Source organism: Protopterus annectens, chromosome 1.part1, assembly GCF_019279795.1.
Source record: "Protopterus annectens isolate FY-2018-M chromosome 1.part1, PAN1.0, whole genome shotgun sequence".
NCBI lineage: Eukaryota > Metazoa > Chordata > Ceratodontiformes > Protopteridae > Protopterus > Protopterus annectens.
Window position 1 is genome coordinate 720,350,921 of NC_056726.1, and position 27,695 is coordinate 720,378,615.

General features: G+C 40.4%; 1 protein-coding gene across 1 annotated transcript in view; it reads right to left on the reverse strand.

Moving 5' to 3' along the window:
* Positions 1-445: 445 nt before the first annotated feature.
* Positions 446-27,695, reverse strand: part of ARID3C (AT-rich interaction domain 3C) — a 308,368-nt gene continuing 281,118 nt past the window's right edge. Inside the window, exon 6 of the mRNA XM_044087210.1 lies at positions 446-1,126. Within this exon, the coding sequence (XP_043943145.1) occupies positions 954-1,126 (173 nt within the window). The 3' untranslated portion in view covers positions 446-953. The remainder of the gene's footprint in view (positions 1,127-27,695) is intronic.

The window sequence follows — 27,695 nt, forward strand, 5'->3', positions numbered from 1 at the left end:
CAATGTGCAAGATGTTATGTAAAGAAAAGTAACAAAGTATAATACACTTACGTACATTGTACAAGCACACGATCTTCAGCAGCTGAAAATAAAATGAGTATAACCTAGTGACAACATGCTGTCCTTTCTAGTGTTTTTAAGAATAGAATTATTTTAACTCTTTTTGCTGCAATCTAAATGGAAAAACAGTCACATAAAATCCTATTATATCTGACATGATGCCTCACAATTTAATAAATTAATGTTCTTTGGTAAAAGCTATAAGCAGCTCCCTTATTTCCCTAAACAAACATAAGTAAATCAATCCATTCATACTCTCGTATGCAAACAACACACACACACACACACACACACACACACACACACACACACACACACACACACACACACACACACACACACACACACACACACACACACACTTGCTAAGATACATTCTCATATACTCATGTATATATTTAAGAAAGTGAGCTTGGCAGACCAAATGAGATACGTTAAAGGCATGCCTGTCTGTTGGAAATACAGAAATTCCAGAAAGCAATTGGACCTACAAGCAAATAACTGATGTACTGCAAGCAGTGCCAAAGCTGCACTATTAAAATGTCTGGTTGTGATATAAATAGAAAATACATTTTTTTTACAAATATGATTGCTTCTTCCCCACCACCATTGTGGAGAATAGTCAGTATATAGCCTCAATAAACTTTTCTCATCCACATCAAATCTTGTCTTGCTTAAATGAAACCTGCCAATGTCCAACTGCAGAAGAAAAATCATCTTTTTGACAAGTCAGGTTTCCTGTAACATTTAAACAGTCTCTAAGCTTGACAGTGGCAAAATGCTGAGTTCTTGATGACACAAGGATGTCTCCATTCCATTCGTTCCAACAACCTTTAGAAGTCTTAATGGACACTAAATGCAGTTTCCTGTTTGCACAGTCTTGAGTCTGCTTTCTAAGGTGAGGCACTGGCTGGAGTATGACTCTGTGATGAAGTTGAAGAAGAAGAGGATGAACAGCAAGGTGAAGGCCTATTCTGTGTCCTCTCTGGACTCGACTTGCCCTGAGAACTACTACCATTGGCACCAGACAACACTGGAACAACTGGTCTTCTGGCAAAGAGAACTCCTGTAAAAAAAAAAAAAAGAAACGGCAATTGCATTTTTGTCTCAAAACCTTGTCTCTCTTTTTGTATATACTTGGTTTTGTAAGGCCTGTAGGTTTTCAAATGTGTCTTTGAAAATATTTTTATGTGAGCAGAATGCAGGCCCATAGTTCTACAAGCCTTCTAGTATTAAGCATAAGGAGTGCAGTAGCTCACAGCAACCTTAGCACTGTGGAATTATGAACAAGAATAACACCAGGTTTAAGCAGCCATCAATATTACAAGGATATAGCCTTAAGTACAGTCAGAATTCAGACCACTAAAATAACAACTGTTAACATGAGGTGGCAGAAGGGATGCAAGCTTCCTTGGTGTGAGTGTGCATGGACTACTTATATTCACTTATGATGGGAAGTGGGGGAAACTCTGATAAGATCATCGAGAATACTACAAGGCACGTGATCAAAAATCTCACCCTGTTACTATAGACCTCAAATCCTCAGTCTTCAGGTTCAATAATTAAATTTAAAACTGAGCCCAAGGAAACATACATTTCTGAAACATTCATTACTTAAGAGCATTACATCGGCACAATGCAAATGTTTAGGATGATAAAGTAGGAGGTTTATCACTGTGAGTGATGTACTCTCCTCTGGTCTTAACTTCATGCATATAAATCACCACCTCAGTACACTACAATAGTGCCATGATATTACTCACATAGCATTCACTTGTTGAAGTTATAACCAAATGTTTCAGTGAAAATAATGCTACATAAGAGACAGCAAACTGAATGAACTACTGACTCGTTACCTTCAGAAGTTCCCATTTATGAGGAGCTAAATAGAGCTGCTCAAGGAATGTGAAGAGAAACTGGGTAACTCATGCAGATAATGTTGGCAGACTGTATCTGTGTGACCAGGGTATTTTCAGTCTGCCAGTAATTCAACACGCACACAGGACTGTGCCCAAGAAAAGAAGGTCTACCTCCCCAGGGCATTTAATTTTTAAATCTCTTGATTTTAATGATAAAGACATAAAGTTAACTGAAAGCAAGACAGCTGGGCACTGGGGCTGAAGGCTGTTATTCACCATGTCTAGACTGATTCAGACTACCCTTCCATGTTGTTTGCTAAAAGGAATGCATTTGCACCTTGTCTTCTTTGGCATAGAGAACCTGAGTTTGTAGTTTAGCTTTGATTTTGCAGAATGTATTATCTCAAACCTCATTATTCTCTGAAATTTGTGGTAAGAGTGTTGCACTGGAGATTGTCCACACACTACAAAACAGCAGTAGCATGGAAGCATTTAAATCATGAAACACAAAGCATTATCATCACTGAAGTTTATCGCTCACGGGATTACCTATTACCAACAATTTAAAAAAATAGATGCAAGAAAACCAGATATAGTAGTCCAAAAAAAAGACAAAAGTAGAGTTGATGATTGAAATTGCTAGACCTAGAGATTATACTGTCAAACATATGGAGACAAGGTCTTAAAAATCACGATTTGCAAGCAGAAATGAGAGCAATGAAGAAGAAAAGACGCCCAGACAGTTCTAGTAGAAATAGGAGCAACACAATTAGTAAAAACAAAGTATTTATAACTGTACTTAAATATGCTACCAATACACAAAAACATGTATGAACTGTAGAAGGAAGCAATTCTGGATACATTTCAGGTGCTGAGATAAGTACTTGTGGCAAATGTCAAAGACTGAAGCAGTACTGATTTCATGAAGTTTAATTATGTGAATAGGGTCCATTCCCATCAAAGTATATAAAAATGGAAAATGGAAAAATGAAACCAAGGGAAACCCAAAAGCAGTATTCTAGTTATATGTCATGCTTACAATCAAACAGGAGTCAAATGGACACTGATGGAAATCAGTTCCAGGGCTACAGGATGACTCTCATTAGCAGCTCGTAACCTTAGTCTTCTGCACTGAAATGCCAACATAAGTTATTTGTTGTACCTGTTGTTTGAGATGCCCCTAATATACCTCTAAATTGTTTTATTAGGCTTTACCTACTATAAAATCTGTTGACTCTGTTCCTCAACAGTAGCATTCTTTATTATACTTCAGTCCATTGCTCGACAGACCCACTCAGACGTTTATCCTGTAGCATCTCACAATGAGACCTTTTTTCCTTTTACTGTATGCTGCCACACTTTCCTTATGTTTAAGGTACTTGGTTACATTAATCCTGTTCAGAGCAGGCAGTTTCTCTTTGCCAGTCTTTACTGAGTAGTTAAGATGTTCTTTACACAAGGGCCTATTTTGAGGACCCATCAGAAAGCAACAGAGCTCCTGAAAAACAAAATGCAGATATTGTGCAAATCAAGGTGAGGTCAACAGGATAATACTTGTGCACACTGCACTGCCTTAAATCACCAGGAATCTTGCATATCCCTTATGTTTTTGCTATTCTGTCATCACTATTTAACATATTTACAGTTTTTGCATGATGAATTACCATTGTTTATTTTCCAAAATCCTGAATACACCCATCATTTGTTGTGCTTTTTCAGTTCTATCATCTGTATTGCCCTTCCTAAAAGATCCACTTTATTTGCATTATTTGCCCTAAAGTACCTTTTACGTGACATTTGGTCTTCAGCTTAATAAACATTCTGTCTCAAGCTCTTAATTACTTAATTACTTTTATTACAGTGGCTTGCTTTTCCTAATAATTCTAGCATTTACTTTTGAGTACTACTATTATCTGCAGTGCAAGATTCGCTTGTGATTGTCACTATTAGTCAAGTCAATTTCTCTGTGTTCCTTTATTATATATATTATTTTACTGTGATCCTGTACATATTCTCCAGTAATTAATCCCACTGGATGTTCTACTTCACCCTGGCATCTTGACATATGGTTATCCATTGTACTTTGCTCTGCGCTTTCAACTGCATTGGTTGTTGTTGTTTTTCTTTTGGCTTCTCCCGGTTAGAGGTCGCCACAGCGGAACTCCAGTCCGCTAATGATTGGCAATTGATTTTTATGGTGCCGAGGTGCCAGTCCAACGCCCAACCTTCAACGAAGCCATGCCCATTCACACATGTCTTGTGAATGCCACTTGACCGCGGGGAGGACATGCAGACTCCACACAGAAGGTGCTCCAGTCGAGAATCAAATGGGAGAACCTCTTGCTGTGAGGCAACAACGCTAATGCTGCACCACCGCAGCTTTTTCAACTGCATTGGTAATCATCCTAAATGTCAAGTAACTCATATGCAGCAAACAGCAGCAAGGGATAAAAGTCAGTGATATTTCATGCCAGACACATTAATGTTTTGTAACATTTGAAGACATATTTCTCAGTGTTTGCTACTTGCATCCCACAGTTCATCAGTTTTGTTCTGTGCACAGTGTTTGGTTGAGAACTGTTTACCAAAGTCGGTACACAGATAGATGAATGCTTTCAAACATCTGAAATGACAGCTTTCCCTGAGGTTTGGTGACCACAGAGTTAGTCACAATTAAGCGCGCGCGCGTGTGTGTGTGTGTGTGTGTGTGTGTGTGTGTGTGTGTGTGTGTGTGTATGTATGTAGGTATAGAGATATATATATATATATATATATATATATATATATATATATATATATATATATATATATATATATATATATATATATATATATATATATATATATATATATATATATGTATATAGGTCTGCTTTGTTTCGTTGAATCTCATTTCACTAAATTTCATTTCACCCCGACGACATCACTGAAAACTCAAATTACTGAAAACTCATTTCAGTGAACTGAACTTGGTACATATGGCACTGTGGAGAGTACTGTAATGCAAGTAAAAGGTATATGCCCTTTTCTCAACTGTAGTGAGATCCTGGAGTTAGTATACATAGTCGGAGGGGTATGGGTGGCGTAGGCCCCCACCTTGTTTGTTTTATATTGTATTTTACCAAAAACTACAAAAACAATACATTTTAAACAATAGACATGCATAGTTACAACACCAATGACTAACTCTCTCCAGAAGACAATATGTACTCAAAATAAGTGAGGGGCTGTGCCACCTACACCCCCCCTAACTATATATATATATATATATATATATATATATATATATATATATATATATATATATATATATATATATACTAAATCCAGGATGGCACTACAGTGGGGAAAATGGTCATATACCTTTTACTTGCCTTACAGTACAATACACAATTCCATATATACTAACTGCAGTTAAGTGAAATGAGATTCAGTGAAATGAGTTTTCAGTTATTTGTGTTTTCATTGATGTGGTCAGAGTGAAAAGAAATTCAGTGAAATGAGATTTCATGAAACAAAGTAAACCCATATATATAAATATATATATATATATATATATATATATATATATATGTGTGTGTGTGTGTGTGTGTGTGTGTGTGTGTGTGTGTGTGTGTGTGTGTGCATACATAGGTTCATAGGTTGGTACTAGGCTATCAGCCCTAGGGCCTATACAAGCCTAGCATAACAATTCCCTGGATATTTCTTCCCACAATATTTACTTCCCTGGACTCCTGTCTAGTAGAGTGAATGACATGATCCCTGGGGTGAATTTCCTATTTCCCATCCAATCGTCAAGGTTCCTTTTGAGGAGGGCCAAGGAGGTGCTCTGCTTGACATGTATGGGCAGTCTATTCCAGAGTATGGGGAGTCTCTGGGTCAGGAACCTATCCCTCCAGCATTTATTTTTCATTGTGATGACAAGGTTTAAAGCAGATGCCATATGCTGACCATATAAAAAAAACTCCAGCTATACCCTGTGGCATATCGTCTACTCAGAGGCGATCTCTGCTTAACATACAAGGCCATGTCAAACCCTGAGCTGTTGGACATGCTCCACTTAAAAAAATCCCTCAGAGCCACATGCTCCAGGGATCTAAATCTTGTCATCACAATGAATAAAGCATGCTGGAGGGATAGGTTCCTGACCCAGAGACTCCTCATTCTCTGGAATAGACTGCCCATACATGTCAAGCAGAGCGCCTCATTGACCCTCTTCAAAAGGAAGCTTGATGATTGGATGGGATAAATATTGTGGGTAGAAATATCCAGGGAATTGTTATGACTAGGCTTGCCCAGGCCCTAGGGCCGATAGCCTAGTACCAACCTATGAACCTATGAACCTATGGAGCATGTGGCTCTGAGGGATTGGGATTTCTTTAAGTAGAGCATGTCCAACAGCTCAGGGTTTGACATGGCCTTGTATGTTAAGCAGAGATCTCCTCTGAGTAGACAACATGCCAAAGAGTATAGCTGGAGTTTTTTTATACGGTCAGCATATGGCATCTGCTTTAGGCCTGTGATTCTTTTAGTGAGGTATTTCTGCCACCTTTCCAGCTGTTGCAGATGTCTTGTGAGGTACATACCAAATGGTGCATTGTACTCTACAATGGGTCTAATGAGGGATGAGTACAGTGGGACAATGACTTCCTTTTTTCTGGATGAAAAGCCCTTAGTGATGAGGTGTGTCACATAGAAGGATTTCCTGACTGTTGTGGCGATGTAGTTATCGAAGGTGAGACCACTGTTCACCTGTGTCCCCAAATCTCTCATCACACTTTCAGTGTTTAGTCTACTGCCACCTATGTGGTAATACATGGGCATATGTTTTTTCCCAAAGGGGATAAGTATACATTTCTTAGGTTCATAGGTAGGTACTCGGCTATCTCCCTGAAGGCATTTATAAGCCTAGCCAGAATGTGTTGGCTTTTGCCACCCCTTAGATTATTTCCCTGTGCCTCTGTCCAGCAGAGCCACTGAAGTGATCCCCTTGGTGTTAAGCTTGAGCCCATGGCTCTGGCACCAAGCATCTGTTTCTGTAAGGCCCTTTTTTTAGAATATCCACATCATTTGGGGATTCAGTAATGGCTCCCAGTTTGCAGTCATCTGCGAACTTTGTTAGTCAGAGTCCCTTAGTGTTGGCCTGTACTTCAGAGAAGTAGATGCCAAACAAGAGCGGTCCCTGGACTGAACCCTGAGGTTCTCCACTTGCACCTGTCTGGAGATGGATTTGGAGTCGGCTACTTTTACAGTCTGGGTTCTGTCAGTAACCAGTTGGCAACCCATCAAGTGACGTAGGGATTTATGCCCAGCTTAGTAAGTTTATCTATGATTCCAGAGTGGGGGATGGTGTCAAAGGCCTTGGCGAGGTCCAGACAGGCTGTGTGGACTGCCTTACCCTTGTCCACAGCTCTGGAGACTGATTTGAAGAAGTCAGTCAGGTTCAGGAGACAATATTGGCCCTTCACTAACCCAAACTGGCTGGGGTCCAGTGTTTTAAGGTTGCCAATGTCTTTGTTTATAATTTCCATGATAATGCGTTCCATGCCCTTGCAGATCAGGCTCGTCAGACGGATGGGACAGTAGTTCCCGGGATCCAAGGTGGATCCCCCCTTGTGGAGTGGGATAACTGCAGCTGTGTGCCACTCATTAGGCACAAAGCCTGAGGTGACACTATGATTAAACATGACACTTAGGTGAGGTGCCTGTTCATTTTGTAGTTCATGTAGTAGAAAGCTTGGGATGTCATCTTGTCCCATGAATGCTGTATTCTTTGCTTTGGAGAATGTGGTTTCTACCTGTGTGGCCATGATTACCGGTATTTGGCAATCTTTTTGTATTGATATGGGCCCTTTAGCGGGTGAGAGAGGGGTGAAGTTGGCAGTAAATCGATCTGCCAGGATATTGGTAATATCCTTGGGATCAGTATATTTAATGCCATTCTGTTGTAGCTCAGAGCAGATCTGAGCATTGCCATTTAGATTATTGACATAACTTTGGAATGCCTTGTGGTTGTCTTTGGAATCTTTGGCAATTTTATTTTCATAACTAGCTTTGTAGGATTTTATGAGGGATCTCAGCTTCTCACTGAGGCTGGTAAGGGAGTTTTTTGCATCCTGGGATTTTCCTCTTTTCTGCAACAGTTTCTTCCCTCTGTTGTATAGTTTGTTTATGGCAGGGGACCACCAGATTGGCTTTTTTTTTTGGAGGAGAGCATCTTGGTTCTATTTGGGATGGCACGATTCATGCACGAGTGGATGTGCTCATACAGTGCCTTAGTGTATGATTCAGCAGTTGAACTTTCAGCTCCCGTCTGCATGGGTGTCATGAAGTTTGTCACTTCTGACTTGAGTAGCAAGAAGTTGGCTTTGGAGAAGTTTTTTATGGAGGTTTCCTTACTGGGGGTGGGGGTGGGATGTGGATGTCAAGGGTGATTAGTTTATGGTCAGACCTGACCAATGAGGGGGTGACCACTGGTGTGGAGCATCTATCTCCCATGCTGGTAATGACCAGGTCTGTACTGAAGCCCCTGGTGGGACAATGGATTAGTTGATCCAGGGCACTGGAATTTATGAATTCCAAGAACCGTTGGGTAAAGGTGTTGGTACACAAGTATTTTTCCCAGTTAATAGCAGGGTAGTTGAAATCACCCAGTATTAGGGTGTTTGGTTGTATCTTAACATTTTCCAGTATGTTTAGAAAAGTGTAGTGAGAATCTTGGGGCAAGGTGGGGGATCTGTAGCAAGCTACAATTTGGATTGCAGTCTTACCTAGTGTTAGTTGCACTTGGAGAATTTCAGATGCATTGTGTTGGGCAACTAGCCTGGAGGTGTGACTATCCTTGGTGAATATGGACATGCCTCCACCTTTAGTGTTTCGGTCTTGGTTTGCAGGCCGAAAAGTGTGATAAGAGTTGTAGCCTGGTATTGTCATGCTGCTCTCTGGAGACTTGAACCAGGTCTCAGTTACTGCACAGATAACGATGTTATCCATTTTTAGGAGTGCCTCGAGAGAGTGCATTTTGAGGTTTAGACTTCTAGCACTGAGTAGCATTACCTTCAGATGTTGCATGCTTGTATCTGTTACGGTGGTGGTTTTGTCCTTTGAACCTTGCCTAAAAAAGACACTATGGGGTGGGAAGAGCTTTAGCCAGGAACCTGAATCCCATATATATATATATATATATATATATATATGTTTGTTTGTGTCTTTCGGCTTTTCTCGGTTAGGGGTCGCCACAGCGGAACTCCGGTCCGCCAATGATTGACAGTAGAGTTTTACATCCTGGCTTGCCGGGCCTAACGCACAACCTTCAATGAAGGAACGCCCATTCACATATGTTGCCACACAGAAGATGCTCTAACTAAGAATCGAATGGGCAACGTCTAACTGTGAGGCGACAACGCTACCGCAGCACCACCACTGATAATATATATAAATATATATATATATATATATATATATATAGAGAGAGAGAGAGAGAGAAATATATTTATAGCTATCCATATATATATATATATATATATATATATATATATATATATATATATATATATATATATATATACACATATAAAATGTGTGAGGTATTGCCAGCTATGCAAGGAGACATAGGGCAGTGGATGTGTAAAATATGTCAACATAGCTAGCTGGAATTTTTAAAGAATTATATGCCATTTGTATATCAAACTGATTTGTACAGATGCTTGGGTTGAAAAATGTATTTGTAAAGTTGCGTGTGTTAAAAAATGCGCCAACAGTCAGTCCTGACTGTATTGTAAGTGAGGAAATGTATATATGTTAACAGAGGATACCAGAAGAGAAGAGGTTAATTTCAGTCTGGTTAACTTTAAAAAATAGTGAGAAATTAAATTTACTTAAGTTAGGCCATAACAAATTGTATCGTTACAGTTCTGACTGCAGCCAGAGATGAACTGTCTGTGCCAGAGAAATTTTTTTAGCTCTTGCAGGAAAAGTGGACGTGTTTTATGGTTTTATAGCTTACAGATGCTATAACACATCTCAGAAAACTCTATATGTGTGTATGGTAACACATACGTGATAAACTCGGGTTCAGTTTCTAGCAATGATGGTAGAATGGGAACCAGAAGTTAGATCACCAGAGGTATGTGATGTCATGCTGTAATCTAGAACAAAATTGATATTTTAATACCAGATAAGAGAGAATTCTAAGAACACTGTGTTTTTTGGAACCTGACAAAGAAGGACAACTCATCTATTTCATCTTGCCTTGCTCTAGTAAGTGACCACAGAATAGTAATTCTTTAGATCAGTCAGGAAAATATAGTAAGAATAGCTAAGTACTGTTTTTCTGTATCTGTGTGAATCTATTCATCAGTGTTATTATAGTAATTCCTGTGTGTGAAGAATGGTAGAGATGGGTGAAGGCTGCCAGCCTAGTCAAATAGAATTTGGCACATAATTCTATCATTTGCAAATACTGTGAAATGTTGAGCTTAAAACAATGTGGCGACATTGCCCTCTGCTGTAAAGAAACCTAAGTCAAGCATTTCTTGTTGGTCCTTCGAAATTAAAATTACTTTATGTCTGTTCCTTTGAAGTTAGAATGTGGGGTTGATGAGTCTGGAGTAAGCATCCTGCCTATTGTTTTAAGGCTAAAGTTAATGACCAGAATTTACATGTGGAATGTCCTTTATTGCTCTAATTGAAAAAGAATGTAAATACAGTTTCTGTCAGCCTGGGAACACCAGGAAAGTGTAAAAAGGTGATGTAATGTTTATCAGAACTGCAATAGCAATTTAAACAGTGAGAACAAGAGATTAGTAAGCATTTTGTCTTGCCATCCAACTCACAGCACTGCCTCTTGCTCACATGTAAGTTATTTTAGATGTGTCTTCTTGTGGATAGCTAGAAGCTATATAGTTTAGACTAAGTGTTTTTCTGTTATGTCAAAACTGTACTACAGGTTTATTTTAAGTATTTCTGTGTGATCTTTGAACTTTTGACTAGCACTATATAGTAGAAAGTATTGTCTTGTGGTTTTAGTTATTTATTATTAAATATTTTAAAACCCTTTTAACTGTGGCTGGTTTGTGTAGAGATAATTTAAGCTCTTGTATGCCTTTGGTAAAATTGTACAAAGCCACTCCTATAGCTTTAGCCCTGGGCTATACTACCAATTGGATAATAATATTGCACAGTATTAATTGGACACCCTTTTAAGGCCCTTTGGGTAGCTGATAAATATTAACTGGGTGGTGGCAGCAATTACTACCGTATAGTCTGGGTAAAAGGGGGCACAGCTGGAGGGACCTATGCCAGCCTTCCCCAGAAGTGTCTGTGTGGTTGTGTAAACTCGTATCTCAAAGTGTGTGTGTGCCAGCTACTTGGGCAGGGACATGAAGCACTGGTTGGGCAGAGAGGGTGCTGGAGATTTTAGCTTACCCAGCTAGGCTGAGATCTGTACCCTATAGCTGTGCAAGTGGGGAGTCTTACTGGGGACCTGAGGAGCAAGGGAGTGACTAGCCCTGGATTGACTTTGATCTCTTTGTGCTCTTAAGAGTAATTGCACTTTACTGTGTGTAGTTGTTATCCTTTCCTCATATATGATATGCCCTCTCTGGTGTTAGTGGTGAGGATTGAGGCTCCTTGACTGTTGGGCCAGGGCATAGGCATCACATTTGTGGTGGCAGTGGTGGGATATCCTCACATATTAATTGTTTGGCAGCAGTGGGATATCCATATTATATATTAATTAGTTGTCAAATACTAATTGGCTTGTAGTGGTGTGGGTAGAGTGAATTCTGTAGCTTGTGTACAGTGAACTTTGAAGGTGTTTTGTACTCTAAGTCAGCCACACAGTGAATACTCAAAGTTCAGATCACAATTGTTTTATTTCTTTTGTTAGCTTAGTTAGTCAGTGTGAGCAGGCAGCATGTCAGCAGAGGAGTATGAAAAGATGACAAGGAGCCAGCTAGCAGAGATGTGCCAGGCTAGGGGACTGGTGCATGGAAACCTGACTAAGGCAGACCTGATTGCAGCCTTGGTTACAGCTGCATCAGAAAGCAGCAACCAGGAGGACAATCAGACTGGCAGTGGAGATAAAATTCCCTCTGAAAATGGACAGCTCAACCTTTCTGCAGTGGACTTAAAAATCCAGCTGGAGCTAAAGAGACTTGAGGTGGAGGCCAGATGCATGGAATTAGAAGAAAATGAGAGACTGTGACATTTGCAGGCTGAGGAGAATGAGAAACTGTTACATCTGCAAGCTGAGGAACAACTGAGACAGAGGCAGCATAAGAAGGAGATGCTGAGTCTTCGCCAGAGTCATGGAGGTAATGTGGAAGGGAGTAACTGGACCCCAGAAGCATAAAAGGTCAGTAAATGTCTTCCACAGTTTAAAGAGGGGGATAATTTTGATAGTTTCATTCATATGTTTGAGAGGGTATGTAAACAGTATGAATTTGACCAAGGGCTCTGGGTACTGTTCCTGACCCCCTTACTCCATGGTAAAGCTGTAAATCCATTACGTAAAATGTCTGACATTGCATGTTTTTATTATACTGCTGTAAAGAAATGTCTTTTAGAACTGTTTAAGCTAACACCTGAAATGTATAGGAAAAAGTTTTGTGAGCATAGATGCAAGGCAGATGAAAGTGTGTGTGAATACGTTGCTGAATTGAGCACTTATTTCCATAGGTGGGTGAGTGGATGTCAGGTCACCACTTTTGAAGGGCTGGCAGACCTTTTGGTGAGGGAACAAGCCCTTAGCACTTTGCCTGAGGACATGAGGATCTGGTTAGCTGATTGACAATGTGCTACTTCAGATGAGTTGGGGAAGAAGGGAGACCTATACCTGGCAAGCAGGGCAGCCCTGCACAGGAAGGGGACCCCCAGTACTGCTCATGGGTCTCAAGGACCTATGGTGGGCAGCACAGACTGCCCCAACAGAATCTGCCAGTAGCAGGGGAAGCCACTAGTCCAGGTACACGTCCAGCAGCTAGGGTTAAATGTTTTGAATGCAACCAGTGGGGCCATGTGGCATACAAATGTCCACAGAGGCAAGGTGGAGAACCAAAGTTGAGGGAGCCAGTAAGTGGGAAAGACAAAATGCCAATAGTAGGTTGTCTTGAGACAACAGGGGTACTAACCTGCCATCTTGCAGATGTCCTGATAGAGAAGGATTTGAATGAGGCATTACTATGTGCTTATGCAGTTACACGCAGTGAGACTAGGAGACAAGCATGTGGGTCTGGTAGCCTGGGGGAGACCAAGACAGACTGCATACTTGCAGCCAGGACTGGTGAGGTGGTTACTTCAGGGAGGGAGCTACTCTGTAGCAGTGAAACTGAAGGTGAGCCACAGCTGCTTGTGGGTACTGATGTTCCCTTGGACAGAGTGACTGCAAAGGTAGAGGTGAGTAGTAGTACCCAGGCTGACAGTGAGGCACCACTGTCAGAGGATGCCAGACTTCCTATGAAGGGGAGCTGGGAAGAGTTATGAGGAGACAGTTGAGACAGGCTCAGCTCTCAGACCCTACATTGCAAGGCCTGAGGCAGGTAGCTAGGGAGGCACCTGACTCTCAAGGAAAGGGGGAAACTGTATACTGGGACAAAGGGTTACTATACAGAGAGTGGACCCCTGTGGGAGGGCTAGAAGGTGAGAGAGTACAGCAGTTGGTAGTGCCTAGAGCCTACCATCTGGTGCTTCTAGCCGTAGCCCATGAAATTCCCTTTGCATGTCATATGGGCATAAAACATACAAAGAGACATATTATTGAAAATTTCTATTGGCCTGGAATTTTCAGAGATGTAACAGGGTACTGCAGGGCCTGTGAACAGTGCCAAAAGGTAGGAAAGGCAGGAGACAAAGTGAGAGCTCCTTTGGTGCCTTTGCCTGTGACTGAGATGTTTCAGAGGGTAGCTATGGATATTGTGGGGCCTTTGAGTATCCCAAGTTCCACAGGGAAGACGTATATCCTGGTGGTAGTAAATTATGGTACTAGATACCTGAGGTGGAGGCTGTGTCCTCCATCAAGATAGAGAAGGTGGCAAATGCCTTGTTAGATATTTTCAGCAGGGTAGATTTCCTTAGAGAAATGCTGACTGAAAAAGGTGCCAAATTCATGTCAGACCTGGTGGTTTGTCTGTGGGAGCACTGTGGAGTGAAGCACTTACAAACTACCCCCTACTACCCCCACACTAATGGTCTTGTGGAGAGGTTAAACTTTACACTAAAGACCATGCTACACACATTTAAATGTTTGCCCTATCTGCTGTCTGCATACAGACAGGTACCCCAGGAATCCACAGGTTTTTCACCCTTTGAGTTGCAGTAAGGGCATATGGTGAGGGGGCCTTTAGATTTGATTTGTGATGGGTGGAAGGATGAGTGTGAATCACACAAGGAGCCTCTTGTGGCATATGTTTTAAACCTTAGGACAAAGTTTAGGGAGCTCATGGGTTTGGTCCAGGAGGACCTGGCAGGAGCCCAACAGCAGAAAAAGGTCTGGTATGACAGGAATGCTCAGGCCTGAGAGTATGCTGTAGGACAGCAGGTTATGTCAGACACAATAAGCTGCAGGCAGCTTGGGAGGGACCATTCAAACTGATGAGGAAGGTCAGTGATGTTAACTACAAGGTAGAACTGCTGGGTAGGAGGCAAGGGCACAAATTGTACCATGTTAACACAATGGAACCTTAGCATGATAGGGAGACCTTTGTGCTAAGTATTTTGCAGTAGGTGGCAAGAGGAGTCTGACAGGGATCTATGGCTACATTGAGCCAGCCAGCAAAATGCCAAGTTACTAGGAGCCTAGGGTCACAAGAATATGACATGACAGTGTAGCACAGTAGTAGGGTTAGCAATACCAATGCAGATAAGATCTCAATACAGGGCATAGGTAAATGTATTCCCAGAAGGCTCATTCCTTTAAAGCAAGATTTTTCCAGGGTCACTTGAGAAACTAGCTTGAGTCTTCAAAAGGGGGGGAGATGTGATGATGTGAGGGATTGCCAGCTATGCCAGGAGAAGTAGGGCAGTGCATGTGTAACATATGCCAACCTAGCTAGCTGGAATTTTGTAAAGAATTATATGTCATTTTTCTATCAAACTGATTTGTACAGCTGCTTGGGTTGAAAAATGTATTTGTAAAACTGTTTATGTTAAAAAATTTAGACTTCCCTTCTCCTCAACGAGCCCTCCCAGATGCCTGAAGGTGTTAACATGTTCCACTATTTTTCATTCTATCTCAGTTTTCAGTGTCTTCTGATTTCCTCCATTTGCTGCCATGTTAACTGTCTTGTCTGCGTTCAGTTTAATCACATATGCCTTCAGTTTCACATTCCGCTCCTCAGTCATGTTCAGTGACTTTGAACCATTGCAACACTGCCCAAGTCAACTTTTTTGGGACCCTGTTATACTGTATACTTTCACGAAGTCTAGGAAAGTCCATCATCTCCACTTTCATATCCTCTGCCTATTTCACTGCTAATATTGAATGAGCTTTTGTCTAACTTATGACATCCTCTCAACTGATGAGCATATTGTTGATGGCATCCCTTTAAATTATCAAAAAAGAACAACATTTGAATTAATTAACAGGAGAGTAAAATGTTGGACCACAGAAATTTTTACCCAAATACTAAATGATTAAGAAAAAATAGAAAACTGTACCATCAACTATTATCATAAGCTAATTCAAATAAGTGTGTTTTTAGGGATGTATTAAAACATGAAAGATTAACAGAAGCACATAACAATTGTTCCAAAGATGAGTGGCTAGATAGTTAAAGGCTTTGGCCCATGAGGACTCTAAACAAACCCTTGGAACCTCCAACAAACCCCAAGTGATAGAAAAGGGCTGGCTGGACAATATGGGACCAGTAACTGCTTAAGGTAGGGTGACTCACATTATGCAGGGTATGTAAACCAGGAGCAAGACATTAAAGATGATATGTGATTGCACAAGCAGGCAACAAAGATTCTGCACAATGAGAGAAATGCGAAGGCAATAAAAAGTACCTGCATGTAATCATGTTGCAGAATTTTGACCTTGCTGTAGGCCTAAAAGATGACTTTCTGGTAACAACAGGTATAAAGAAAAGCAGCAATCAAGACAAGAGGCTACCAAAGCCTAACAGCATCCATGGGGACACTGGGAGTCAGGAAGTGCTTGATGGGAGAATTTTCTCAAAGATTAAAATAAGTCTTTACAACAGTTGATTTTTAGTTCTTCAGTGTCAGCCTGTCATTGAGAGAACACAAAGTTTCTCACTTTACTCACAAAAGCCAACATATCACTACTACATATATAATAATAGGGTTCAGGGTTGGAAAATTAGATTCCCTTAAGGTGGTGTGAATGGCCATAAAAAAGGTCTTAGAAGTGTTGCACCACTCCACAAGCAATAACCTTATCTATAAAGCTCACAGACACAATAAAGTCATCAAACATTTTAACACATGCTGTTTAAATACTTTTGGCACAGAAGATATCTTACATGGTTTACTTAGAAATGTATATCTTCCCAATGGATTTTTAAAAGTTTACAGGTTTGGCCTAGCTTCATCCATTTTTATTTGCCAAAAGCCTTGGTTTGCATTAAAGAATACAAAATGGCATTAGGCATGTAAAAGTCTGCATTGGTCAGTGTTCCCTTTTATTCCATTTGCTGAAGTCTTGTAGATCAATACAAATCCTTATTTTTACCTAATTGCACAACATTCCTGCTGTTTTCTCATTCTGTCAGTCCAGCCTGTTTGTCAGCTATTAATAGAGATACTATTATTTTTAGTTCTCACTCAAGCTTCTTTCTAGGTGCAATGCTTACTCTTGTAGGAACAAGAATCAGAAGGACAGCTGCAGGAGAAATTTTATATGATATTCCCCAATCCATTCAACTACCATCAAACAAATAAGCACACATTTGAAAAAAAAAAGGAACCATAATTCATTACAGATTAACAGGCTCCAAACTCAGTTTGTTATTATTCTATGTTTGTTCCATTTTCAACAATATAGACATATCCATCTAGTCAGTCTAGAGCAGGCACCTGAGAGGTGATCTTTGCTTAGCCTTTATTGCTGTGAATACCCAAGCACATTTTGGACTCATTCATCTAAATAGCAAATCAGATATCCAGTCTATATGACTAAGTCTATACTGCCACATTAAAATACCAGGCAGTACAATACATGCCAATGTATTCCCCCCATTTCTGAAATAGGTGCCCTGACATATCAAGCAGTATGCATCCTTGGTAACGTTTAAAATAGTCTGTATACATTTTCTCTAGTGATATGTAGGGAGTGTCTGCTTAATGGGGGGCACTGATAGTCTCCCAGCACTACTGGGTGACATGGCCTTGCTTCTTGAAGGTCTCTTCAGCCATAAACTTGCTAAGAATCTATAAACCTTTGAGGAGAATTAGTAAGCTAAAACAGACTGGAATATCCATCAGATAATCATGAAATCTTCCGCTGTAGTCACAAATCTTGCAGAAAATTTGAAGTACTCGTATATTCAATAAAAGGGTGATAAAAGCAGTGCTTGGTTATAACACTAAAACAAATGATAGAATGATCTCAACCAAACTGAAGGCAAGCCATCCAACATAAAAGTGATGCAAGTCTATGCTCCAATTACAGATGTGGGAGAGGAGAAAAATGACCAGTTTTATGAACGCGTGTAACAACATTGAGAAATAATGCTAAATAATACATTCATGATTGCGATTGGAATCATAAAGCTGGTAGTCAAAGTACAGCTAGAATAATAAAGACATTTGGCCTAGGAATAATAAATGAAACAAGATACAGACAAGTAGAATTATACTTAGATAATTCACTGGTCATAGAAAATATTCTTAACAGTTTAAGACAGAGCATTATAGATGACTACTACCAGATGGTCAATACCTCAATCAGATTGACTACATACTTTGCAGTCAGAGATGGAAGAGTTCTACACAATCAGAAAAAAAACAAGACCTAGAGCTGACTATGGCTCAGATAATCAGCTTCTTATTGGAAATAATGTTATGGATGCATATGTACATGCATGGTTCAAAAAATAAAACTGTGGTTATGTGCTGCACTTTTCAGCTATGGCTAGTGCCTTGTTTGCCTGCACCATTGCACATCTGATTTGTACATTGTGTGTGTGTGTGTGTGTGTGTGTGTGTGTGTGTGTGTGTGTGTGTGTGTGTGTGTGTGTGTGTGTGTGTGTGCATGTGTGTATGTGTGCATTTGCGTGGGTGCCGGAATGTGTGTGTAGTGTAGTGGGGATGCCTTTGCCTTTTTGATGCATGGACTGCTAAGGAAAACACTACCACCAACAGTTCTGACAATGCAAGGGTTATTTAGTCTGAGATTCAGACATATGCTATTAAGCCAATAATGAAGCATTTTTCATTCTGGCCACAGCTGTGTCTGAATCACATTTTCATACTGCCACAGTAACTGACTGGCCTGTGGTAGGCAAAGACCGGTGAGCTTTTTTCTGAATCCCAGAACATGTTCTTGCTGTCATACTGTTTGTCTACAAGACCGAAGCCCAAGACCTACAAATGCAAGTATCATGGCTTTAAACATGTAAGTACAATCCCCCTACAAACCACAGAATATCACATCTCACTGCAATGCCGCTTAATGGGTTTTCACACATCCCCCCACCCCCACATGTTGCTCATGATATTGAGGAGTTGTACATGTCACATATATACAAATTCTGACATTGCTATACCACAGAGCAATGAAATAATCCAAGGTATGCCAGTCTTTTTAAATACCTTAATAAACATGTCATTATAATGCAACACAGATACAAATATAGTAATAAAAAACAAAAGAAGCCATACAAAGATTTATTTTGTTATTTTCATGCACTATACATTTTAACAGTTTCCATTCATTTCAGTATTATATGAACTGATCATATCCTATTTTCCCTTAAATATCATTCCTCCTCCTGAACACTATTCTGCATGTACTGTTCCCATAAATTTAATTTATTCCTTTCTAATTTATTCCTTCCCTTTTCTAAACAGTCACCAAAGCCATTGATGAGGAAAGGCAGTCCATACAGCCTACCTCGATCTGGCAAAAGGCCTTGATACAATACCCCACTCGGGTATCATTGAAAAACTCATCAGCTTAAATGTTAACCCTTACATCACAAGATGGGTTGCAAAGTGGCTGAGTGACAGAACCCACAGGGTCAGAGTTGCTGGCGCCATGTCAGACTCAAAGCCTGTCTGGCAAGTGTCCCACAGGGGCTCAGTCCTGGGCCCACTCTTGTTTGGCATCTACTTTTCCGAAGTACAAGCAAACACAGGAGGGTTATGGCTGACAAAGTTTGCAGATGACTGCAAACTGGGCGCAATAGTCGAAACATCTGACACAGATATCCTTCAGAAGGGTCTCACAGAAATGGATAACTGGTGCCAGAACCATGGCCTAAAGTTAAATGCCAAGAAATGCATAGTCGTACCCTTCGGGAAAAACAAGGTTACCCCTAGCTACCAAATAGGTGGCAATCCACTGAGCACAGAAGAAGTTATCAGGGACCTGGGGACTCAGGTTGATAGTAGTCTGTCATTCGACATCCATGTAGCTAAAGTAGTTAGGAAGACCTTCTACATTGCCCACCTTATCATGAAGGGATTCTCATCTAGATCAAGGGAGGTCATAGTCTCCCTATACTCATCACTCATCAGACCAATGATTGAGTACAATGCCCCATTCGGAATGTATCTGACCCGACACCTGCAGCAGCTGGAGAGGCCACAAAAGTTCCTCACCAAAAGGATAAAGGGTCTCAAACATCTGTCCTATGCTGCCCGACTGAAAGAACTCCAGCTCTATTCAGTCGCCTACAGCTTGCTCAGAGGTGACCTTTGCCTAACATACAAGGCCATGTCAAACCCAGATTTGATGAATATGCTTCACCTCAAAAATCTAGATCCGTCAGAGCCACAAGGGGGAGACTTAAACCTCGACACGGCTATTAATAGGGCGTGCTGGAGGGATAGATTCATCACCCAAAGACTCCCTATGCTGTGGAACAAAATCCCGGTATATGTGAGGCAGAGCACCTCGTTGGCCTTGTTCAAGAGAAATCTTGACCAATGGATGGGAGATCGCAGATATACCCCAGGGATTACCTCAGTGTCACTGCTCGACAGAGGCACAGCAAAATAATGGGTATAGTTCCCCATACTAAAGGGGTGGCGTAAGCCACAAAACTATGGGCTAGGCTTGTAAATGCCCTCGGGCAGATAGCCTAGTATGAACCTATGAACCTATGAACCTATTCATGATTGCAATTGGAATCATAAAGCTGGTAGTCAAAGTACAGCTAGAATAATAAAGACATTTGGCCTAGGAATAATAAATGAAACAAGATACAGACTAGTAGAATTATACTTAGATAATTCACTGGTCATAGAAAATATTCTTAACAGTTTAAGACAGAGCATTATAGATGACTACTACCAGATGGTCAATACCACAATCAGATTGACTACATACTTTGCAGTCAGAGATGGAAGAGTTCTACACAATCAGAAAAAAAACAAGACCTAGAGCTGACTATGGCTCAGACAATCAGCTTCTTATTGGAAATAATGTTATGGATGCATATGTACATGCATGGTTCAAAAAATAAAACTGTGGTTATGTGCTGCACTTTTCAGCTATGGCTAGTGCCTTGTTTGCCTGCACCATTACACATCTGATTTGTACATTGTGTGTGTGTGTGTGTGTGTGTGTGTGTGTGTGTGTGTGTGTGTGTGTGTGTGTGTGTGTGTGTGTGTGTGTGTGTGTGTGTTTGTGCATGTGTGTATGTGTGCATTTGTGTGGGTGCCGGAATGTGTGTGGAGTGTAGTGGGGATGCCTTTGCCACTTTGATGCATGGACTGCTAAGGAAAACACTACCACCAACAGTTCTGACAATGCAAGGGTTATTTAGTCTGAGATTCAGACATATGCTATTAAGCCAATAATGAAGCATTTTTCATTCTGGCCACAGCTGTGTCTGAATCACATTTTCATACTGCCACAGTAACTGACTGGCCTGTGGTAGGCAAAGACCGGTGAGCTTTTTTCTGAATCCCAGAACATGTTCTTGCTGTCATACTGTTTGTCTACAAGACCGAAGCCCAAAACCTGCAAATGCAAGTATCATGGCTTTAAACATGTAAGTACAATCCCCCTACAAACCACAGAATATCACATCTCACTGCAATGCCGCTTAATGGGTTTTCGCACAACCCCCCCCCCACCACCACCAACACACACACATACACACACATGTTGCTCATGATATTGAGGAGTTGTACATGTCACATATATACAAATTCTGACATTGATATACCACGGAGCAATGAAATACTCCAAGGTATGCCAGTCTTTTTAAATACCTTAATAAACATGTCATTATAATGCAACTCAGATACAAATATAGTAATAAAAAACAAAAGAAGCCATACAAAGATTTATTTTGTTATTTTCATGCACTATACATTTTAACAGTTTCCATTCATTTCAATATTATATGAACTGATCATATCCTATTTTCCCTTAAATATCATTCCTCCTCCTGAACACTATTCTGCATGTACTGTTCCCACAAATTTAATTTATTCCTTTCTAATTTATTCCTTCCCTTTTCTAAAGATCCCACCTCCAGTTCTTCTACCTTCTTTACATTAGTGAGCACTCCAGCTACAATTGTTTAGATTTTGATTTTTATTTTCTAGTAATTGCTTTTTTTGCAGTCAATAACATTAAACTTAGTAAGCTCTTACTATGTCTGGTCAATTCAGATCATATATTTATTTATTTTACATTTGCTAACTGGGAAATTCTGACTGGACCAGGTCCATTTTCAGCGAGGGGCTGGGGAGAAAAGCTCCGGCATCAAGTTATTCAAATACAGTACATCCAGCATAATACACAAAACAGGTTACATCATGTATGTTGAGCATAGTAATATAACAAGAAATTAATAAAACACTCCAGGTAAAAGAAGATATAGAACATAGGTAAAATACAATATCAGTTACAGTACATCCAGCATAATGCACAAAACAGGTTACATCATATGTGCTGAGCATAGTAATATAACAAGAAATGAATAAAACACTCCAGGTAAAAGAAGATATAGAACATAGGTAAAAGACAATGTCAGTTACGGTACATCCAGCATACCACACAAAACAAGTTATTTTCATGTGTGCTGAGCATAGTAATATAACAAGCAATTAATAAAACACTCCAGGTGAGAGAAGATATAGAACATAGATAAAAAGACAATATCAGTTACACATTGGTAAGAGAAAAAAATATATCAAATAAGATTCTACAGTTAAAAATACTCTTTCAGATGACCAAGCCTACAGGGGATCAGAGATCCAGCATGTGATTAGAGGGCAGTTTGGGGAGTTAATAGCAGTGTAGGTAGGGTTATGTGATACAAGGGCATAACCAGGTACTGAGAAGATGCGATTTGAGGGAGTTTTTGAATATGGATGTGGAGGGGGCAGTGGACACGGATAGGGGAAGAGAGTTCCAATTTCTGGCAACAGTGTTGGAGTAGAGCACTTTCCCTGCATTATTGTTAGCCTTGGTGATGGAGAAGAGAGATTTTTCACTAGATCTTAGGTGCTGGTTTGCAGTGTAGACAGTAAGTATTTTGGATAATAAGGGGTTTTGTTCAGGATATTTGAGAATATTGTAGGCTGTGCCCAGCTGGTGATAGTTAAGTAGCTGTGGTAGCTCAAGCCATTTTAGTTCTTTTAGTGCAGCACAGTGATGGGTTCTATAGGGTGAGTTAGTAGCAATCTTGCCTATTTTATTGTAGCATGATTCTAGTTTGTGTAGGTCACATTATCTGATTTGGATAAAGATTGGTGCTGTATATAATGGAGTTGAGAGGAGGTGGGTTTGTGCAAAAGTGTCTCTTGCTTTTTGTGAGAGAAAGGACTTATGCCTGTATAGGGAGCCTAGCTTTTTGCGCACTAGTTTTATGGTATGTGAGATGTGAACATCAAAGTGGAGATTAGTGTCTATTTCAATACCCAGATGTTTTGTGTGGTTAAAAGGGGAGATGGTGTTGCCGTCCTTTGATGTTATGGTAAAGGAGAGGGGGAGTTTTGATCTATTAGGGGTAAATAGTAACAGTTTTGTCTTTTTGGGATTTAGAATTAGTTGGATACTTGACATCCATTTTTCTACTGAGTTAAAGGTATCTTGAGTGAGTGTATGTAGGCTAGTGGGAGATGAGGCAGAGCAGATCAGGGTTGAATCGTCCACACATTGTATGAGTGTGGCATGTTGTGTAGAGCTATTGAGGTGCCAATTTTTGAAAATAGAGAACAACAGTGGGCCTAGTACAGAGCCTTGTGGGACTCTGATGGTGGTTGGAAGTTGTGGAGGCAGAGTTCCTTTCCACTGGACTGATTGTTGCCTGTCAGAAAGGTAGCTTCTGAACCAGGCTATAGTAGAGGCGGTGAAGGATAGTGATGTTAGTGAGTCTAGTAGGATGGAGTGGGAGACCATACCAAATGCTTTTGAGAGGTTTAGGAAAATGGCTGGCACATATTTGTTATCATTCCTGTGAAGGTTTATATGATTAGTGAACGATAGAAGGGCTGTGGTAATGCTGTGATGTGGACAGAAACCATGTTGTGTGGTAGATATTAGATTGTGTGTGTTGAGAAATGTCATCACTTGCAAGTGGATGCATTTCTCAAGAATTTTGGATGGGGGCAAAGGATGGCAATAGGTCGGTAGTTGGAGAATTCGTAGGAGTTACCTCCTTTATGGAGAGGAATGCTATGAGATATTTTCCAGAGTTTGGGTATGTAGGATTCTAGTATGGAGTGATTGATTAGGATGCAGATAGGATATGATAGGGAGTCACTAGCCATTTTTAGGTATGCAGCAGGTATGTCATTGGCTGCCAGTGTGGTTGGTTTTAGTTTTAGGAGGAGTTTTTTGATAGTTGAGGTGGGCACTGGTGATAGGCTGAATGAGGGGTGATGTGGGATAGGTTGGGTTCTGATTGAGGTAAATTGTTTTTGGTTATTTGACTGGGCAGGGCTAAGATGGACTTGGTAAAATAGTTATTAAATTGAGAAGCTACATCTAGGGTATTGTTAGCAGAGCTGGGTGCTGGAATAGTGGTTTTACCTGGCTTTAGTAGGGAGTTAATGGCATGCCAGAATTTTTGTGGATTATTTGAATATTTGCTTTGGGCGCTAAGAAAATAGTTTTGCTTGTTTATTTTGGATTCAACCTTGGCCTTGTTTCTAAGCTACTGATAGTATTGCCTGGAGCTAGGGGTTTTGTCAGTTTTCCATATCTTCCAGGCTTTATCTCTGGCTTTTAGTAAGGATCTAGTGTCCCTACTTAGTCAGGGTACGTAGTTGGCTTTAACTCTATACTTTCTGCTGGGAGCTAAACTGTTAAGTATGTTAGATAAGGTAGTATTGAAGTAGTCTACTGCCTGGTCTAACTCGAGTGTCCGTAGTGGTTCCCAGTTGCAGTGGCTTAGGACAGTATTTAGGTATTATGGGGTAATATTACAGTCATCCCGTACGAGTTTGTAGACTACTGGTTTGGGGTGACTGGAGTGTTTGTGGAGTACGAAGGTGGGAAGATGATCACTTAGGTCATCTGGGAGACAGTCTACTGTATAGTTTTGTTTGGGATAGTTGGTTAGTGTCCAGTCCAGTATGGATTCTTTCTTTGTTTTTTTATCTATTCTAGTTGGTTCTTCAATTAGTTGAGAGAACCCATATATACTGATATGTGTAGAAGGGCTGCTAGAGTTACAGGCTGCCCAGATGGTGTTAAAATCTCCTAAAAGGATTGTTTCCTGAGGTAGATTGTCCTTTGTCCAGTGTAGGATGTCTTCTATTATGAGTAAGTTGTTGCCTGATGGTATGTAGCAGCATATTATATTGATCTTCTTGCTTTTTCTTATGGATAGGACAGAAAATAGGACTTCAGCATTTTGAAAAGTGGGTAGTGTGGTGTGCAGGAGCTGGAGGTTAAGGGTGTTTTTAAAGAGAATGGCTACTCCTCCTCCTTTCCTGCTTGTTCTATCAGATCTAAGTGTATTATACCCTGGGGGGAGAACGTCTTCATCCTGGATACTGGGTTTAAGTCAGGTCTCTGTAATGGTGAGTACATCAGGGTTGTAGTGAGCTATGAATGCATGTAGGTCTGCTAGCTTGTTGGTGATACTTCTTATGTTGAGATTTAGGATCAGCAGGTCAGATGTTTGTCTGGCTGAGAGGGAACTTGGATTAGGGTGAATGTCATCAGAGGTTAGCAGAGTTTGTAGGAGTGTCAGTATGTGCTTATTAATATTAATTGTTTGTGAGCTTGGTCTATGTGTGTTTTTCTTAGTGTGATGAGATGGTGTCACTTTGATTAGTAATATGTAGTTGTGAGATTTATGATTGTAGGGCAGATGTAGAAGTGTGAGTGGGTTTGAGAGGGTGGGCTAGTGTGGGTGGTGTGATAGGAGTAATTCTGCAGTGGTTGGTCTGTTTGTACAGAAGTTAGGAAGGTTAGTGATAGTAGAGCTAGTGATAGGAATGTGAGTGTGGGTAAAATGATTCTACTTTGAGTGAGAAGGATTCCTGGTTGGTTCTGTGTAAAGGTGGAGGTGTGTTGTCTGAGGATGTGTTGTTGGGAGTGGGATCAGTGTGGGATGTAACTGGATGGGAGGGTGGGAGAGAGGTAGGATCAGTGGATTGGGCTAGTGGTTAGAGAATTAGGGGTTGGATAACTGATCAGGTGATTGTGGGTTAGAATAAATGTAGAATCAGTGGGGGCAGGTGAGAAATGGGGGCAGGGAGGGGAGCGGAGTGAGCCGAGCGTTGTGAGGCGAACGGAGCAGGGCCAGCTAGACAGCGAGATTTTTGGAAAAAGCAATCGATCAAACCTCTCAGTATTTGTGAGTTGCAGTATATGGGTTCAGAGAATAATTTGCAGGGCTATGTGTGGGAGTGGAAGGGCAAACTGAAAACACAATGTTCAGGGTTTACTGTTAAGGTTTAGTAATAATATTATAGAATCCAAGGGTCAACTAGGTTAATTAAAAAACATAGAGGGAGCCAGATTACTATGGGGGACAGACTAAAGGTGTCTTTAGACCCAGGTCAGCAGACTAAAGTATATAGGATTACAATACAGTTCCACTTCCAAGCAAAAATCCTAAATTGTTTGGACTTTGTTGCATACTTGGGAGATGTACAGATGTCTTCCATTGTTCCTTTCTATACTGCCCTTCCATTCTCTCTCACCTCAACCTTTTATAACCTCCTCGGATTGAGTCTTATAATTATCATGCAATATTTTGTATGTCCTACTAATTATCCCTTTTTACTAACAACCTCTTGTTCTATACTCAATGGAAAATGCTACCAGAAATAGTCTTTCATTTTAGAAATCCTGTTCCTTTCTCTTTGCCTACACTCAGTTATCAATCCCTGGTAGGGAAGGTAGTCTCTAACCAGCAGTCCAAACATCTGTTTAGCCTCATCCCACTCTGTTACCTTTCACTCTCTGCTTATTTACTCTAGTAAATCCCAGCCTCCTTTTTTCCTGCTTTCTATATCCCAAATTGTAGTCATCTCTGTTGATAATATCTCCTTTCTATATACCTATGTTGGCTTAATTCTTAGAATGCTTTCTGCCTGCTTATGAACATAATATTTTGAGTGATTGTTGTTATTCTCCTTAAGGGCCTACATATAAAATCCTCAAACTTCTTGAACTCTCATCTCCAAACCCATTTTGTCATCAGCCCTTTCCACTTTGACTTATAACTTGTGTTGTGTATATGGACCTTAATTCCGTGGCTTTAGGATATCTCTTTAAATCAGATAGTCCTTGTTCTATGGAAAAATCAACTTATATCTGCCCCCACACATACTTGTAAATTTATTCAACTCTTTGTTAATTATGGTTTACAACTTCTCCTCTGGTTGATAAAAAATATTTCTGACCCATGTAAAAAGCTAAAGGAACCAGAAGCATTTTCATTGCTTGTATCATACTATCCATATTCACAGTCTAGTATCTCAATTTTTATATTATCTTTTTTCAAGGTACAGAAGTCTTAACTTTATAGGTTCATAGGTTCATAGGTTGGTAATAGGCTATTGGCACTAGGGCCTATATAAGTCTAGCCAAAAAGGTACCCTGGCTTTCACCACCCAAGAAAATTATTTTCCTGTGCCCCTGTCGAGCAGAGCCACAGAGGTGATCCCTGGGGTGAATTTTCTATTTCACATCCAATCATCAAGATTTTTCTTGAAGAGTGCTAATGAGGAGCTTTGTTTGATATAGACAGATAGTTGTTCCAGAGTATGGGAAGTCTCTGGGACAGGAATCTATCCTTCCATCATGTTCTGTTTATTGTAGTGACAAGGTTTAGGTCCCTAGAGAGTGTAGCTCCAAGGAATTTGGGTGTTCTTTAAGTGGAGCATGTCCAACAGCTCTGGGTTTGACATAGCTTTGTATGTTAGGCAGAGATCGCCTCTGAGCAGGCGATATGTGATGGAGTAAAGCTGGAGTTTTTTTAGATGGTCTGCGTAGGGCATCTGTTTGAGGCTGGTAATCCTCTTTGTGAGGTATTTTTGCGGCCTTTCCAGTTGTTATAAATATCTTGTGAGGTACATACCAAAAGGGGCGTTGTACTCTATAATAGGTCTAATGAGTGATGAGTAGAGGGAAACAATGACCTCTTTTTTCCTGGATGAGAAACCTTTTGT